Source organism: Pseudophryne corroboree (genome assembly GCF_028390025.1).
Source record: "Pseudophryne corroboree isolate aPseCor3 chromosome 3 unlocalized genomic scaffold, aPseCor3.hap2 SUPER_3_unloc_20, whole genome shotgun sequence".
Taxonomy (NCBI): domain Eukaryota; kingdom Metazoa; phylum Chordata; class Amphibia; order Anura; family Myobatrachidae; genus Pseudophryne; species Pseudophryne corroboree.
Genome location: NW_026967509.1, coordinates 1473346 through 1493145, shown reverse-complemented (window position 1 = coordinate 1493145; position 19800 = coordinate 1473346). Strand labels below are relative to the sequence as shown.

At 50.7% G+C, this 19800-nt stretch overlaps 1 protein-coding gene across 1 annotated transcript in view; it reads left to right on the top strand.

The window, feature by feature from the left end:
- Positions 1–19800, top strand: part of LOC134983671 (zinc finger protein 585A-like) — a 265558-nt gene that overhangs the window by 25526 nt on the left and 220232 nt on the right. Inside the window, exons 3-5 of the mRNA XM_063949335.1 lie at positions 9520–9637; positions 17695–17796; positions 17957–18481. Of these exons, the coding sequence (XP_063805405.1) occupies positions 9565–9637; positions 17695–17796; positions 17957–18481 (700 nt within the window). The 5' untranslated portion in view covers positions 9520–9564. The remainder of the gene's footprint in view (positions 1–9519; positions 9638–17694; positions 17797–17956; positions 18482–19800) is intronic.

The window sequence follows — 19800 nt, the reverse complement described above, 5'->3', positions numbered from 1 at the left end:
CATTATACAGTAACACCAGGGGATGTGTCTGGGTGATGACTGGAGAGGTGACTGCTGGGAATGGGACATTATACAGTAACACCAGGGGATGTGTCTGGGTGATGACTGGAGAGGTGACTGCTGGGAATGGGACATTATACAGTAACACCAGGGGATGTGTCTGGGTGATGACCGGAGAGGTGACTGCTGGGAATGGGACATTATACAGTAACACTGCGGGACATATCTGGGTGGTGACTGCTGGGAATGGGGCATTATACAGTAACACCAGGGGATGTGTCTGGGTGATGACTGGAGAGGTGACTGCTGGGAATTGGGCATTATACAGTAACACTGGGGGACGTGTCTGGGTGGTGACTGGAGAGGTGACTGCTGGGAATGGGACATTATACAGTAACACTGGGGGACGTATCTGGGTGGTGACTGCTGGGAATGGTGCATTATACAGTGACACCAGGGGATGTGTCTGGGTGATGACTGGAGAGGTGACTGCTGGGAATGGGACATTATACAGTAACACCAGGGGAAGTGTCTGGGTGATGACTGGAGAGGTGACTGGTGGAAATGGGACATTATACAGTAACACCAGGGGATGTGTCTGGGTGATGACCGGAGAGGTGACTGCTGGGAAGGGGACATTATACAGTAACACCAGGGGATGTGTCTGGGTGATGACCGGAGAGGTGACTGCTGGGAAGGGGACATTATACAGTAACACCAGGGGATGTGTCTGGGTGATGACCGGAGAGGTGACTGCTGGGAATGGGACATTATACAGTAACACTGGGGGACATATCTGGGTGGTGACTGCTGGGAATGGGGCATTATACAGTAACACCAGGGGACATGTCTGGGTGATGACTGGAGAGGTGACTGCTGGGAATGGGGAATTATACAGTAACACCAGGGGACGTGTCTGGGTGATGACTGGAGAGGTGACTGCTGGGAATGGGACATTATACAGTAACACCGGGGGACATGTCTGGGTGATGACTGGAGAGGTGACTGCTGGGAATGGGGTATTATACAGTAACACCAGGGGATGTGTCTGGGTGATGACTGGAGAGGTGACTGCTGGGAATGGGACATTATACAGTAACACCAGGGGATGTGTCTGGGTGATGACTGGAGAGGTGACTGCTGGGAATGGGGAATTATACAGTAACACCAGGGCACGTGTCTGGGTGATGACTGGAGAGGTGACTGCTGGGAATGGGGCATTATACAGTAACACCAGGGGATGTGTCTGGGTGATGACTGGAGAGGTAACTGCTGGGAATTGGGCATTATACAGTAACACTGGGGGATATGTCTGGGTGATGACTGGAGAGGTGACTGCTGGGAATTGGGCATTATACAGTAACACCGGGGAATGTGTCTGGGTGATGACTGGAGAGGTGACTGCTGGGACTGGGGCATTATACAGTAACACCGGGGGACGTGTCTGGGTGATGACTGAAGAGGTGACTGCTGGGAATGGGGCATTATACAGTAACACCAGGGGACATGTCTGGGTGATGACTGGAGAGGTGACTGCTGGGAATTGGGCATTATACAGTAACACCAGGGGACATGTCTGGGTGATGACTGGAGAGGTGACTGCTGGGAATGGGACATTATACAGTAACACCAGGGGATGTGTCTGGGTGATGACTGGAGAGGTGACTGCTGGGAATGGGACATTATACAGTAACACTGGGGGACATATCTGGGTGGTGACTGCTGGGAATGGGGCATTATACAGTAACACCAGGGGATGTGTCTGGGTGATGACTGGAGAGGTAACTGCTGGGAATTGGGCATTATACAGTAACACTGGGGGACGTGTCTGGGTGGTGACTGGAGAGGTGACTGCTGGGAATGGGACATTATACAGTAACACTGGGGGACGTATCTGGGTGGTGACTGCTGGGAATGGGGCATTATACAGTGACACCAGGGGATGTGTCTGGGTGATGACTGGAGAGGTGACTGCTGGGAATGGGACATTATACAGTAACACCAGGGGATGTGTCTGGGTAATGACCGGAGAGGTGACTGCTGGGAAGGGGACATTATACAGTAACACCAGGGGATGTGTCTGGGTGATGACCGGAGAGGTGACTGCTGGGAAGGGGACATTATACAGTAACACCAGGGGATGTGTCTGGGTGATGACCGGAGAGGTGACTGCTGGGAATGGGACATTATACAGTAACACCAGGGGATGTGTCTGGGTGATGACTGGAGAGGTGACTGCTGGGAATGGGACATTATACAGTAACACCGGGGGATGTGTCTGGGTGATGACTGGAGAGGTGACTGCTGGGAATGGGACATTATACAGTAACACCAGGGGATGTGTCTGGGTGATGACTGGAGAGGTGACTGCTGGGAATGGGGCATTATACAGTAACACCAGGGGACATGTCTGGGTGATGACTGGAGAGGTGACTGCTGGGAATTGGGCATTATACAGTAACACCAGGGGACATGTCTGGGTGGTGACTGCTGGGAATGGGACATTATACAGTAACACCAGGGGATGTGTCTGGGTGATGACTGGAGAGGTGACTGCTGGGAATGGGGCATTATACAGTAACACCAGGGGACATGTCTGGGTGATGACTGGAGAGGTGACTGCTGGGAATTGGGCATTATACAGTAACACCAGGGGACATGTCTGGGTGATGACTGGAGAGGTGACTGCTGGGAATGGGACATTATACAGTAACACCAGGGGATGTGTCTGGGTGATGACCGGAGAGGTGACTACTGGGAATGGGACATTATACAGTAACACTGGGGGACATATCTGGGTGGTGACTGCTGGGAATGGGGCATTATACAGTAACACCAGGGGATGTGTCTGGGTGATGACTGGAGAGGTGACTGCTGGGAATTGGGCATTATACAGTAACACTGGGGGACGTGTCTGGGTGGTGACTGCTGGGAATGGGACATTATACAGTAACACTGGGGGACGTATCTGGGTGGTGACTGCTGGGAATGGGGCATTATACAGTGACACCAGGGGATGTGTCTGGGTGATGACTGGAGAGGTGACTGCTGGGAATGGGACATTATACAGTAACACCAGGGGAAGTGTCTGGGTGATGACTGGAGAGGTGACTGCTGGGAATGGGACATTATACAGTAACACCAGGGGATGTGTCTGGGTGATGACCGGAGAGGTGACTGCTGGGAAGGGGGCATTATACAGTAACACCAGGGGATGTGTCTGGGTGATGACTGGAGAGGTGACTGCTGGGAATTGGGCATTATACAGTAACACTGGGGGACGTGTCTGGGTGGTGACTGGAGAGGTGACTGCTGGGAATGGGACATTATACAGTAACACTGGGGGACGTATCTGGGTGGTGACTGCTGGGAATGGGGCATTATACAGTAACACCAGGGAACGTGTCTGGGTGATGACTGGAGAGGTGACTGCTGGGAATGGAGCATTATACAGTAACACCAGGTGATGTGTCTGGGTGATGACTGGAGAGGTGACTGCTGGGAATGTGACATTATACAGTAACACCAGGGGATGTGTCTGGGTGATGACTGGAGAGGTGACTGCTGGGAATGGGACATTATACAGTAACACCAGGGGATGTGTCTGGGTGATGACCGGAGAGGTGACTGCTGGGAATGGGACATTATACAGTAACACTGCGGGACATATCTGGGTGGTGACTGCTGGGAATGGGGCATTATACAGTAACACCAGGGGATGTGTCTGGGTGATGACTGGAGAGGTGACTGCTGGGAATTGGGCATTATACAGTAACACTGGGGGACGTGTCTGGGTGGTGACTGGAGAGGTGACTGCTGGGAATGGGACATTATACAGTAACACTGGGGGACGTATCTGGGTGGTGACTGCTGGGAATGGTGCATTATACAGTGACACCAGGGGATGTGTCTGGGTGATGACTGGAGAGGTGACTGCTGGGAATGGGACATTATACAGTAACACCAGGGGAAGTGTCTGGGTGATGACTGGAGAGGTGACTGGTGGAAATGGGACATTATACAGTAACACCAGGGGATGTGTCTGGGTGATGACCGGAGAGGTGACTGCTGGGAAGGGGACATTATACAGTAACACCAGGGGATGTGTCTGGGTGATGACCGGAGAGGTGACTGCTGGGAAGGGGACATTATACAGTAACACCAGGGGATGTGTCTGGGTGATGACCGGAGAGGTGACTGCTGGGAATGGGACATTATAAAGTAACACTGGGGGACATATCTGGGTGGTGACTGCTGGGAATGGGGCATTATACAGTAACACCAGGGGACATGTCTGGGTGATGACTGGAGAGGTGACTGCTGGGAATGGGGAATTATACAGTAACACCAGGGGACGTGTCTGGGTGATGACTGGAGAGGTGACTGCTGGGAATGGGACATTATACAGTAACACCGGGGGACATGTCTGGGTGATGACTGGAGAGGTGACTGCTGGGAATGGGGTATTATACAGTAACACCAGGGGATGTGTCTGGGTGATGACTGGAGAGGTGACTGCTGGGAATGGGACATTATACAGTAACACCAGGGGATGTGTCTGGGTGATGACTGGAGAGGTGACTGCTGGGAATGGGGAATTATACAGTAACACCAGGGCACGTGTCTGGGTGATGACTGGAGAGGTGACTGCTGGGAATGGGGCATTATACAGTAACACCAGGGGATGTGTCTGGGTGATGACTGGAGAGGTAACTGCTGGGAATTGGGCATTATACAGTAACACTGGGGGATATGTCTGGGTGATGACTGGAGAGGTGACTGCTGGGAATTGGGCATTATACAGTAACACCGGGGAATGTGTCTGGGTGATGACTGGAGAGGTGACTGCTGGGACTGGGGCATTATACAGTAACACCGGGGGACGTGTCTGGGTGATGACTGGAGAGGTGACTGCTGGGAATGGGGCATTATACAGTAACACCGGGGGATGTGTCTGGGTGATGACTGGAGAGGTGACTGCTGGGAATGGGACATTATACAGTAACACCAGGGGATGTGTCTGGGTGATGACTGGAGAGGTGACTGCTGGGAATGGGGCATTATACAGTAACACCAGGGGACATGTCTGGGTGATGACTGGAGAGGTGACTGCTGGGAATTGGGCATTATACAGTAACACCAGGGGACATGTCTGGGTGATGACTGGAGAGGTGACTGCTGGGAATGGGACATTATACAGTAACACTGGGGGACATATCTGGGTGGTGACTGCTGGGAATGGGGCATTATACAGTAACACCAGGGGATGTGTCTGGGTGATGACTGGAGAGGTAACTGCTGGGAATTGGGCATTATACAGTAACACTGGGGGACGTGTCTGGGTGGTGACTGGAGAGGTGACTGCTGGGAATGGGACATTATACAGTAACACTGGGGGACGTATCTGGGTGGTGACTGCTGGGAATGGGGCATTATACAGTGACACCAGGGGATGTGTCTGGGTGATGACTGGAGAGGTGACTGCTGGGAATGGGACATTATACAGTAACACCAGGGGATGTGTCTGGGTAATGACCGGAGAGGTGACTGCTGGGAAGGGGACATTATACAGTAACACCAGGGGATGTGTCTGGGTGATGACCGGAGAGGTGACTGCTGGGAAGGGGACATTATACAGTAACACCAGGGGATGTGTCTGGGTGATGACCGGAGAGGTGACTGCTGGGAATGGGGCATTATACAGTAACACCAGGGGATGTGTCTGGGTGATGACTGGAGAGGTGACTGCTGGGAATGGGACATTATACAGTAACACCGGGGGATGTGTCTGGGTGATGACTGGAGAGGTGACTGCTGGGAATGGGACATTATACAGTAACACCAGGGGATGTGTCTGGGTGATGACTGGAGAGGTGACTGCTGGGAATGGGGCATTATACAGTAACACCAGGGGACATGTCTGGGTGATGACTGGAGAGGTGACTGCTGGGAATTGGGCATTATACAGTAACACCAGGGGACATGTCTGGGTGGTGACTGCTGGGAATGGGACATTATACAGTAACACCAGGGGATGTGTCTGGGTGATGACCGGAGAGGTGACTGCTGGGAATGGGACATTATACAGTAACACTGGGGGACATATCTGGGTGGTGACTGCTGGGAATGGGGCATTATACAGTAACACCAGGGGATGTGTCTGGGTGATGACTGGAGAGGTGACTGCTGGGAATTGGGCATTATACAGTAACACTGGGGGACGTGTCTGGGTGGTGACTGCTGGGAATGGGACATTATACAGTAACACTGGGGGACGTATCTGGGTGGTGACTGCTGGGAATGGGGCATTATACAGTGACACCAGGGGATGTGTCTGGGTGATGACTGGAGAGGTGACTGCTGGGAATGGGACATTATACAGTAACACCAGGGGAAGTGTCTGGGTGATGACTGGAGAGGTGACTGCTGGGAATGGGACATTATACAGTAACACCAGGGGATGTGTCTGGGTGATGACCGGAGAGGTGACTGCTGGGAAGGGGGCATTATACAGTAACACCAGGGGATGTGTCTGGGTGATGACTGGAGAGGTGACTGCTGGGAATTGGGCATTATACAGTAACACTGGGGGACGTGTCTGGGTGGTGACTGGAGAGGTGACTGCTGGGAATGGGACATTATACAGTAACACTGGGGGACGTATCTGGGTGGTGACTGCTGGGAATGGGGCATTATACAGTAACACCAGGGAACGTGTCTGGGTGATGACTGGAGAGGTGACTGCTGGGAATGGAGCATTATACAGTAACACCAGGTGATGTGTCTGGGTGATGACTGGAGAGGTGACTGCTGGGAATGGGACATTATACAGTAACACCAGGGGATGTTTCTGGGTGATGACTGGAGAGGTGACTGCTGTGAATGGGGCATTATACAGTAACACCAGGGGATGTGTCTGGGTGATGACTGGAGAGGTGACTGCTGGGAATTGGGCATTATACAGTGACACTGGGGGACGTATCTGGGTGGTGACTGCTGGGAATGGGGCATTATACAGTAACACTGGGGGACGTATCTGGGTGGTGACTGCTGGGAATGGGGCATTATACAGTAACACCAGGGGATGTGTCTTGGTGATGACTGGAGAGGAGACTGCTGGGAATGGGACATTATACAGTAACACCAGGGGATGTGTCTGGGTGATGACTGGAGAGGAGACTGCTGGGAATGGGACATTATACAGTAACACCAGGGGATGTGTCTGGGTGATGACTGGAGAGGTGACTGCTGGGAATGGGGCATTATACAGTAACACCAGGGGATGTGTCTGGGTGATGACTGGAGAGGTGACTGCTGGGAATTGGGCATTATACAGTAACACCGGGGAATGTGTCTGGGTGATGACTGGAGAGGTGACTGCTGGGACTGGGGCATTATACAGTAACACCGGGGGACGTGTCTGGGTGATGACTGGAGAGGTGACTGCTGGGACTGGGGCATTATACAGTAACACCGGGGGACGTGTCTGGGTGATGACTGGAGAGGTGACTGCTGGGAATGGGACATTATACAGTAACACCGGGGGACGTGTCTGGGTGATGACTGGAGAGGTGACTGCTGGGAATGGGGCATTATACAGTAACACCAGGGGACATGTCTGGGTGATGACTGGAGAGGTGACTGCTGGGAATTGGGCATTATACAGTAACACTGGGAGACGTGTCTGGGTGGTGACTGGAGAGGTGACTGCTGGGAATGGGACATTATACAGTAACACCAGGGGATGTGTCTGGGTGATGACTGGAGAGGTGACTGCTGGGAATTGGGCATTATACAGTAACACTGGGGGACGTGTCTGGGTGATGACTGGAGAGGTGACTGCTGGGAATTGGGCATTATACAGTAACACTGGGGGACGTGTCTGGGTGGTGACTGGAGAGGTGACTGCTGGGAATGGGACATTATACAGTAACACTGGGGGACGTGTCTGGGTGATGACTGGAGAGGTGACTGCTGGGAATTGGGCATTATACAGTAACACCAGGGGATGTGTCTGGGTGATGACCGGAGAGGTGACTGCTGGGAATGGGACATTATACAGTAACACCAGGGGATGTGTCTGGGTGATGACTGGAGAGGTGACTGCTGAGAATTGGGCATTATACAGTAACACTGGGGGACGTGTCTGGGTGGTGACTGGAGAGGTGACTGCTGGGAATGGGACATTATACAGTAACACTGGGGGACGTATCTGGGTGGTGACTGCTGGGAATGGGACATTATACAGTAACACCAGGGGATGTGTCTGGGTGATGACCGGAGAGGTGACTGCTGGGAAGGGGACATTATTCAGTAACACCAGGGGATGTGTCTGGGTGATGACTGGAGAGGTGACTGCTGGGAATTGGGCATTATACAGTAACACTGGGGGACGTGTCTGGGTGGTGACTGGAGAGGTGACTGCTGGGAATGGGACATTATACAGTAACACTGGGGGACGTATCTGGGTGGTGACTGCTGGGAATGGGGCATTATACAGTAACACCAGGGGAAGTGTCTGGGTGATGACTGGAGAGGTGACTGCTGGGAATTGGGCATTATACAGTAACACCAGGGGATGTGTCTGGGTGATGACCGGAGAGGTGACTGCTGGGAATGGGACATTATACAGTAACACCAGGGGATGTGTCTGGGTGATGACTGGAGAGGTGACTGCTGAGAATTGGGCATTATACAGTAACACTGGGGGACGTGTCTGGGTGGTGACTGGAGAGGTGACTGCTGGGAATGGAACATTATACAGTAACACCAGGGGATGTGTCTGGATGATGACTGGAGAGGTGACTGCTGGGAATGGGACATTATACAGTAACACCGGGGGATGTGTCTGGGTGATGACTGGAGAGGTAACTGCTGGGAATGGGACATTATACAGTAACACTGGGGGATGTGTCTGGGTGATGACTGGAGAGGTGACTGCATTGAATGGGACATTATACAGTAACACAGGGGGATGTGTCTGGGTGATGACTGGAGATGTGACTGCTGGGAATGGGACATTATACAGTAACACAGGGGGATGTGTCTGGGTGATGACTGGAGAGGTGAATGCCGGGAATGGGACATTATACAGTAACACAGGGGGATGTGTCTGGGTGATGACTGGAGAGGTGACTGCTGGGAATGGGACATTATACAGTAACACCAGGGGATGTGTCTGGGTGATGACTGGAGAGGTGACTGCTGGGAATGGGACACTATACAGTAACACCAGGGGACGTGTATGGGTGATGACTGGAGAGGTGACTGCTGGGAATGGGACATTATACAGTAACACCAGGGGATGTGTCTGGGTGATGACTGGAGAGGTGACTGCTGGGAATGGGACATTATACAGTAACACCAGGGAATGTGTCTGGGTGATGACTGGAGAGGTGACTGCTGGGAATGGGACACTATACAGTAACACCAGGGGATGTGTCTGGGTGATGACTGTATCACTGTGTGTGTCAGGTGCCTATAAGGTGTCAGGATGTCACTGTCTATGTCTCCATGCAGGAGGAGGAGTATATAGAGGAACACAGGGGTCTGTACAAGGACGTGATGATGGAGAATCACCGGACCCTCACATCTCTGGATAAGAGGAGACTGTCATGTATTGTACAGGGGAGAGCAGGTATGGGGCCCCCTATATACACACATCATCTGATAATCAGATATATACACTGTACTCAGTCACTGGGGTATATTTACTAACATTCGTAATTTTCGGGAAAAAGGTCAAAGTTCAATCACGAATGACATCGACAGTGTAAATTTGCAACTTTTTGAATTGATTACGACTAATTTACTAAGCTCCCGTATTTTGCCTTTTCGGGTTTTCTGATGTCGATGTTGTTCGTTTTTTTTTTTTTTCTGTTTTTTACGGCAGTGATTAGCAAAACACTGCCGACTTTTTCAAAATGAATCTCGGCCGGATCTGTGTGATCCGTGCTGGGGTTAATTTTTTTTTTTTTTTAAATAAACACTGTAAAACTTGAAAAAAAATTGCGTGGGGTCCCCCCTCCTAAGCATAACCAGCCTCGGGCTCTTTGAGCCGATCCTGGTTGCAGAAATATGGTGAAAAAATTGACAGGGGTTCCCCCATATTTAAGCAACCAGCATCGGGTTCTGCGCCTGGTCCTGGTTCCAAAAATACGGGGGACAAAAAGAGTAGGGGTCCCCCGTATTTTTAAAACCAGCACCGGGCTCCACTAGCTGGACAGATAATGCCACAGCCGGGGGTCACTTTTATATAGTGCCCTGAGGCCGTGGCATCAAATATCCAACTAGTCACCCCTGACCGGGGTACCCTGGGGGAGTGGGGACCCCTTCAATCAAGGGGCCCCCCCCCCCAGCCACCCAAAGGCCAGGGGTGAAGCCCGAGGCTGCCCCCCCCCCCCCCCCATCCAATTGGCTGCGGATGGGGGGCTGATAGCCTTTTGTGAAAATGAAAAGATATTGTTTTTAGTAGCAGTACTACAAGGCCCAGAAAGCCTCCCCCGCATGCTGGTACTTGGAGAACCACAAGTACCAGCATGCGGCGGAAAAACGGGCCCGCTGGTACCTGTAGTACTACTACTAAAAAAATACCCAAAAAAAGATAATACACACACACACCTTGAAAGTAAAGTTTTATTACATACATTCACACAAACATACATACATACTTACCTTATGTTCACACGAGGGTCGGTCCTCTTCTCCAGTAGAATCCATGGGGTACCTGTTGAATAAATTCTACTCACCAGATCCAGGGTCCCAGGCTCCTCGGAGAATCCATTTGTAATCCACGTACTTGATTTAAAAAAAAAACGGACACCCGAGCCACGCACTGAAAGGGGACCCATGTTTGCACATGGGCCCCCTTTCCCCGAATGCCAGAAACCCACTCTGACTGATGTCTAAGTGGGTTTCTTCAGCCAATCAGGGAGCGCCACGTTGTAGCACCCTCCTGATCGGCTGTGTGCTCCTGTACTGAGTGACAGGCGGCACACGGCAGTGTTACAATGTAGCGCCTATGAGCTCCATTGTAACCAATGGTGGGAACTTTCTGCTCAGCGGTGAGGTCACTTTCGGTCAACCGCAGGGCAGTTTGTGTGGATGTATGTAATAAAACTTTACTTTCAAGGTGTGTGTGTGTCTTGTCTTTTTTTGGGTATTTTTTTAGTAGTAGTACTACAGGTACCAGCGGGCCCGTTTTTTCCGCCGCATGCTGGTACTTGTGGTTCTCCAAGTACCAGCATGCGGGGGAGGCTTGCTGGGCCTTGTAGTACTGCTACTAAAAACAATAGCCTTTTGTGAAAATGTAAAGATATCAGCCCCCCACCCGCAGCCAATTGGATGGGGGGGACAGCCTCGGGCTTCACCCCTGGCCCTTGGGTGGCTGGGGGGGGGACACCCCTTGATTGAAGGGGTCCCCACTCCCCCAGGGTACCCCGGCCAGGGGTGACTAGTTGGATATTTGATGACACGGCCGCAGGGCACTATATAAAAGTGACCCCCGGCTGTGGCATTATCTGTCCAGCTAGTGGAGCCCGGTGCTGGTTTTAAAAATACGGGGGACCCCTACTCTTTTTGTCCCCCGTATTTTTGCAACCAGGACCAGGCGCAGAGCCCGATGCTGGTTGCTTAAATATGGGGGAACCCCTGTCAATTTTTTCCCCATATTTCTGCAACCAGGATCGGCTCAAAGAGCCCGAGGCTGGTTATGCTTAGGAGGGGGGACCCCACGCAATTTTTTTAAAGAAAATAACCACTTTCCCACCCCTTCCCACTGATATACATGCACGGATCTCATGGATCCCTGCATGCCTATACAATCACGGATTAAAAAAGCAGGTCTGTTTTTTTTTTAGCACTTTTTTACGAGTTGTAATTTTTCACGGCAGTGTTTTTTTTTTTTGCTTTGCACTTCTTAGTAAATTACCGAGATTCATAGTTAAACAGCCGCGTTTTGACCGATGGTGTATTCATTCGTAATTTTCTCTGACGTCCTAAGTGGATGCTGGGACTCAGTCAGGACCATGGGGAATAGCGGCTCCGCAGGAGACAGGGCACAAAAGTAAAAGCTTTAGGATCAGGTGATGTGCACTGGCTCCTCCCCCTATGACCCTCCTCCAAGCCTCAGTTAGATTTTTGTGCCCGGCCGAGAAGGGTGCAATCTAGGTGGCTCTCCTAAAGAGCTGCTTAGAGTAAAAGTTTTGTTAGGTTTTTTATTTTCAGTGAGTCCTGCTGGCAACAGGCTCACTGCAACGCGGGACTTAGGGCAGAAGAAGTGAACTCACCTGCGTGCAGGATGGATGGGCTTCTTAGGCTACTGGACACTAGCTCCAGAGGGACGATCACAGGTACAGCCTGGATGGTCACCGGAGCCGCGCCGCCGACCCCTTGCAGGTGCTGAAGAGAGAAGAGGTCCAGAAATCGGCGGCTGAAGACTTCACAGTCTTCTTAAGGTAGCGCACAGCACTGCAGCTGTGCGCCATTGCTCTCAGCACACTTCACACCGCGGTCACTGAGGGTGCAGGGCGCTGGGGGGGGCGCCCTGGGCAGCAATGAAAGTACCTATGCTGGCAAAAGATACATCACATATAGCCTCTGGGGCTATATGGATGTATTTAACCCCTGCCAGGTTGTCAGAAAAACGGGAGAAGAAGCCCGCCGAAAAGGGGGCGGGGCCTATTCTCCTCAGCACACAGCGCCATTTTCCTACACAGCCCCGCTGCTAGGAAGGCTCCCAGGCTCTCCCCTGCATCTACAGAAACAGGGTTAAAACAGAGAGGGGGGGCATTTTGTGTGGCGATATTATTATATATTAAGATGCTATAAGGGAAAACAATTATATAAGGTTGTCCCTGTATAATTATAGCGTTTTGGTGTGTGCTGGCAAACTCTCCCTCTGTCTCCCCAAAGGGCTAGTGGGGTCCTGTCCTCTATCAGAGCATTCCCTGTGTGTGTGCTGTGTGTGTGCTGTGTGTCGGTACGTGTGTGTCGACATGTATGAGGACGATGTTGGTGAGGAGGCGGAGCAATTGCCTGTAATGGTGATGTCACTCTCTAGGGAGTCGACACCGGAATGGATGGCTTATTTAGGGAATTACGTGATAATGTCAACACGCTGCAAGGTTGGTTGACGACATGAGACAGCCGGCAAACCAATTAGTACCTGTCCAGGCGTCTCAAACACCGTCAGGGGCTTTAAAACGCCCATTACCTCAGTCGGTCGACGCAGACACGGACTCCAGTGTCGACGGTGAAGAACAAACGTATTTTCCATTACGGCCACACGTTACATGTTAAGGGCAATGAAGGAGGTGTTACATATTTCTGATACTACAAGTACCACAAAAAAGGGTATTATGTGGGGTGTGAAAAAACTACATGTAGTTTTTCCTGAATCAGATAAATTAAATGAAGTGTGTGATGATGCGTGGGTTTCCCCCGATAGAAATTATTGGCGTTATACCCTTTCCCGCCAGAAGTTAGGGCGCGTTGGGAAACACCCCCTTGGGTGGATAAGGCACTCACACGCTTATCAAAACAAGTGGCGTTACCGTCTCCAGATACGGCCGCCCTCAAGGAGTCAGCTGATAGGAGGCTGGAAAATATCCTAAAAAGTATACACACACATACTGGTGTTATACTGCGACCAGCGATCGCCTCAGCCTGGATGCGCAGCGCTGGGGTGGCTTGGTCGGATTCCCTGACTGAAAATATTGATACCCTTGACGGGGACAGTATTTTATTGACTATAGAGCATTTAAAGGATGCATTTCTATATATGCGGGATGCACAGAGGGATATTTGCACTCTGGCATCAAGAGTAAGTGCGATGTCCATTTCTGCCAGAAGATGTTTATGGACACGACAGTGGTCAGGTGATGCGGATTCCAAACGGCACATGGAAGTATGGCCGTATAAAGGGGAGGAGTTATTTGGGGTCGGTCCATCGGACCTGGTGGCCACGGCAACAGCTGGAAAATCCACCTTGTTTACCCCAAGTCACCTCTCAGCAGAAAAAGACACCGTCTTTTCAGCCTCAGTCCTTTCGTCCCCATAAGGGCAAGCGGGCAAAAGGCCAGTCATATCTGCCCAGGGGTAGAGGAAAGGGAAAAAGACTGCAGCAGGCAGCCCCTTCCCAGGAACAGAAGCCCTCCACCGCTTCTGCCAAGTCCTCAGCATGACGCTGGGGCCTTACAAGCGGACTCAGGTGCGGTGGGGGGTCGTCTCAAGAGTTTCAGCGCGCAGTGGGCTCACTTGCAAGTGGACCCCTGGATCCTACAGGTAGTATCCCAGGGGTACAGATTGGAATTCGAGACGTCTCCCCCTCGCAGGTTCCTGAAGTCTGCTTTACCAACGTCTCCCTCCGACAGGGAGGCAGTATTGGAAGCAATTCACAAGCTATATTCCCAGCAGGTGATAATCAAAGTACCCCTCCTACAACAGGGAAAGGGGTATTATTCCACACTATTTGTGGTACCGAAGCCGGACGGCTCGGTGAGACCTATTCTAAATCTGAAATCTTTGAACACTTGCATACAAGGGTTCAGATCAAGATGGAGTCACTCAGAGCAGTGATAGCGAACCAGGAAGAAGGGGACTATATGGTGTCTCTGGACATCATGGATGCTTACCTCCATGTCCCAATTTGCCCTTCTCATCAAGGGTACCTCAGGTTCGTGGTACAGAACTGTCACTATCGGTTTCAGACGCTGCCGTTTGGATTGTCCACGGCACCCCGGGTCTTTACCAAGGTAATGGCCGAAATTATGATTCTTCTTCGAAGAAAAGGCGTCTTAATTATCCCTTACTTGGACGATCTCCTGATAAGGGCAAAGTCCAGGGAACAGTTGGAGGTCGGAGTAGCACTATCTCGGGTACTGCTACAACAGCACGGGTGGTTTCTAAATATTCCAAAATCGCAGCTGATCCCGACGACACGTCTGCTGTTCCTAGGGATGATTCTGGACACAGTCCAGAAAAAAGTGTTTCTCCCGGAGGAGAAAGCCAGGGAGTTATCCGAGCTAGTCAGGAACCTCCTAAAACCAGGAAAAGTGTCAGTGCATCATTGCACAAGGGTCCTGGGAAAAATGGTGGCTTCTTACGAAGCGATTCCATTCGGCAGATTTCACAGTGGGATCTGCTGGACGAATGGTCCGGATCGCATCTTCAGATGCATCAGCGAATAACCCTGTCTCCAAGTACAAGGGTGTCTCTTCTGTGGTGGCTGCAGAGTGCTCATCTACTAGAGGGCCGCAGATTCGGCATTCAGGACTGGGTCCTGGTGACCACGGATGCCAGCCTGAGAGGCTGGGAAGCAGTCACACAGGGAAGAAATTTCCAGGGAGTGTGGTCAAGTCTGGAGACTTCTCTCCACATAAATATACTGGAGCTAAGGGCAATTTACAATGCTCTGAGCATAGGAAGACCTCTGCTTCAAAGTCAACCTGTGCTGATCCAGTCGGACAACATCTCGGCAGTTGCCCACGTAAACAGACAGGGCGGCATAAGAAGCAGGAGGGCAATGGCAGCAAGGATTCTTCGCTGGGCGAAAAATCATGTGATAACACTGTCAGCGGTGTTCATTCCGGGAGTGGACGACCTCCACCCGGGAGAGTGGGGACTTCATCTGGAAGTCTTCCACATGATTGTGAACCGTTGGGAAAGACCAAAGGTGGACATGATGGCGTCCCGTCTGAACAAAAAAACTGGACAGGTATTGCGCCAGGTCAAGAGACCCTCAGGCAATAGCTGTGGACGTTCTGGTAACACCGTGGGTGTACCAGTCGGTGTATGTGTTCCCTCCTCTGCATCTCATACCCAAGGTACTGAGAATTATAAGACGTAGAGGAGTAAGAACTATACTCGTGGCTCCGGATTGGCCAAGAAGGACTTGGTACCCGGAACTTCAAGAGATACTAAGAAGGGACTTGCTTCAGCAAGGACCATGTCTGTTCCAAGACTTACCGCTGCTGCGTTTGACGGCATGGCGGTTGAACGCCGGATCCTAAGGGAAAAAGGCATTCCGGAAAAAGGTCATCCCTACCCTGGTCAGAGCCAGGAAGGAGGTGACCGCACAACATTATCACCGCATTTGGCGAAAATATGTTGAGTGGTGTGAGGCCAGGAAGGGCCCCACGGAGGATTTTCAACTCTGTCGATTCCTGCATTTCCCGCAAACAGGAGTGTCTATGGGCCTCAAATTGGGGTCCATTTAAGGTTCAAATTTCGGCCCTGTCGATTTTCTTCGAGAAAGAATTGGCTTCAGTTCCTGAAGTCCAGACGTTTGTCAAGGAAGTACTGCATATACAGCCTCCTTTTGTGCCTCCAGTGGCACCGTGGGATCTCAATGTAGTTCTGGGATTCCTAAAATCACATTGGTTTGAACCGCTCAAATCTGTGGATTTTAAATATCTCACATGGAAAGTGACCATGCTGTTGGCCCTGGCCTCGGCCAGGCGAGTGTCAGAATTGGCGGCTTTGTCTCACAAAAGCCCATATCTGTTTTTCCATTCGGACAGGACAGAACTGCGGACTCGTCCCCAGTTTCTCCCTAAGGTGGTGTCAGCGTTTCACCTGAACCAGCTTATTATGGTACCTGCGGCTACTAGTGACTTGGAGGACTCCAAGTTGCTAGATGTTGTCGGGGCCCTGAAAATATATGGTTCCAGGACGGCTGGAGTCAGGAAAACTGACTCGCTGTTATCCTGTATGCACCCAACAAATTGTGTGTTTCTGCTTCTAAGCAGACGATTGCTCGTTGGATTTGTAGTACAATTCAGCTTGCACATTCTGTGGCAGGCCTGCCACAGCCAAAATCTGTAAATGCCCATTCCACAAGGAAGGTGGGCTCATCTTGGGCGGCTGCCCGAGGGGTCTCGGCTTTACAACTTTGCCGAGCTGCTACTTGGTCAGGGGCAAACACGTTTGCAAAATTCTGCAAATTTGATACCCTGGCTGAGGAGGACCTGGAGTTCTCTCATTCGGTGCTGCAGAGTCATCCGCACTCTCCCGCCCGTTTGGGAGCTTTGGTATAATCCCCATGGTCCTGACGGAGTCCCAGCATCCACTTAGGACGTCAGAGAAAATAAGAATTTACTTACCGATAATTCTATTTCTCGTAGTCCGTAGTGGATGCTGGGCGCCCATCCCAAGTGCGGATTGTCTGCAATACTTGTACATAGTTATTGTTACAAAAAATCGGGTTATTATTGTTGTGAGCCATCTTTTCAGAGGCTCCGCTGTTATCATGCTGTTAACTGGGTTCAGATCACAGGTTGTACAGTGTGATTGGTGTGGCTGGTATGAGTCTTACCCGGGATTCAAGATCCTTCCTTATTGTGTACGCTCGTCCGGGCACAGTATCCTAACTGAGGCTTGGAGGAGGGTCATAGGGGGAGGAGCCCGTGCACACCACCTGATCCTAAAGCTTTTACTTTTGTGCCCTGTCTCCTGCGGAGCCGCTATTCCCCATGGTCCTGACGGAGTCCCAGCATCCACTACGGACTACGAGAAATAGAATTATCGGTAAGTAAATTCTTATTTTTTGGTTGGTCTTCCAAAAAATTACGAATGCCCTCATCACTGCCGTGATTATTGCTTAGTAAATTACCGAGATGACACTTTGATGAAAAAACGGCATCTCGGTCAAAATCGGGACCTTAGTAAATATACCCCACTGTGTGTCTCCTACAGATGGGCCCAGTAACAGAGATACCCCAGAGAGATGTCCCCGTCCTCTGTATTCCCAGGACTGTACAGAGGAGAATCACAGGATCCCACAGGAGGATCAGGTAGGTGGGATTTAGGGTCTCCCCAATATACCAAAGTGACTCACTATATGATCTGTAGAGGAGCTGTGTGTCTTATACACTGATATTATACTGTTTCACCTCAGTTTAATCTGACTGTATGCAAATGTCATAGTGGTTTTTTTTTTTTTATTATTTGTAGGTAGAACGTCTGTCTAATATTAAAACAGAAGATACAGAGGGAGAAGAAGAGACGTATGTGACTGATATGAAGGCAGAAGATATAGAGGGAGAAGAAGAGACGTATGTGACTGATATAAAGGAAGAAGATATAGAGGGAGAAGAAGAGACGTATGTGACTGATATGAAGGCAGAAGATATAGCGGGAGAAGAAGAGACGTATGTGACTGATATAAAGGCAGAAGATATAGAGGGAGAAGAAGAGACATATGTGACTGATATAAAGGCAGAAGATATAGCGGGAGAAGAAGAGATGTATGTGACTGATATAAAAGCAGAAGATATAGCGGGAGAAGAAGAGACGTATGTGACTGATATAAAGGAAGAAGATATAGAGGGAGAAGAAGAGACGTATGTGACTGATATGAAGGCAGAAGATATAGCGGGAGAAGAAGAGACGTATGTGACTGATATGAAGGGAGAAGAAGAGACGTATGTGAGGGGTGATCAGCAGTGTAAGGAGGAGGAGATCCCTACAGATATCAGCACAGGTGAGTAATAAACACTTATTACAGAAGTCACATATTCTCATTGCTCAGTCACTACAGTAATCTCTTATACTACACCCTCCTCTGTCAGTACAGACTAATGTGGAATATGTATTTCTGCTGCGGGGTACACTGGGCTCCACAGGGAATGACATTGGGATGTAGAGTAGGCTCTTGATCCGATGCACCAACAGGCTCAAAGCTTTGACCTTCTTCCCAGAATGCAAGCGCTGCCTCCTCTATAACCCCACCTTTGTGCACAGGAGTTCAGTTTTGTAGTTGCTGCCATGCAGTAAGCAGGCATACAACACGGGGGCTGCAGCCCCAGGAAAAAGCTTTTTAAAGAAATTCATGCCTCACAAGAAGATGCCGGCTCGCTACCCCCTCGCTGCGGAGCTAAGTAAATATTGGGAATCACACCCGCCAGTGGATTCGCAGGTGGCGCAGCTGGTGGTATCCTCAGCTCTGCCCGTAACTATTGTCACGTCCCTGAGAGAGCCGACGGATAAGCGTGTGGAGGGTTGTTTAAAGGCAATTTACACTCTAAGTGGTGCTGCACATAGGCCCACCATTGCCGCAACATGGGCTGCAGACGCTGTGGAAGCGTGGGCTCAGGAGCTGGAGGCGGAGTTGCCGTCCAACGCTTCTGATCATGCTAGACAATGCTTGTCGTATATTGTCACAGCGTGTCATTACATTAAGGAGGCGGCTTCGGATACAGGTATTCTGGCGGCCAAGGTTTCTACTACGTCCATACTGGCTCGCCGGATTCTATGGTTGCGGTCCTGGTCCGTGGATCTGTCTTCTAAGAAAACCCTGGAGGTACTCCCGTTTAAGGGAGACATTCTTTTCGGAGAAGACCTCAATAAGATAGTGGCTGACTTAGCTTCTGCTAAAACAACGTGTTTACCTAGTACTGCCCCTTCGGTGCCGAAGGCTAAGAGTACTCCCTTTTGTCCTTCAGGGTAAGCAAAGGGTCAGGCGTACTCGAAACAGGTACGCACTTCCAAACCAAATAAGCCCAAACTGGCCTGGACTACCCGTCAGCCTGCTTCCAAAACTAAAAAGCCTGCCGCATGGGGGATCACAGGGTGGGGGGGCGAATCCTAGGGTATACCCAGGAATGGTTGAAGACCATTTCCGATGCTTGGGTACGGGAAGTCGTCACTTGAGGTTACACCGTATCCTTCAAAAATCACCCCCCTCATAGATTTTGCCTGACAGACATCCCTTCGGATCAGGTAAAGGCAAAAACTCTTCATTCGGTGGTACAGTCCCTACTGGACACAGGAGTGGTAGTACAGGTGCCTCTGGCTCAGAGA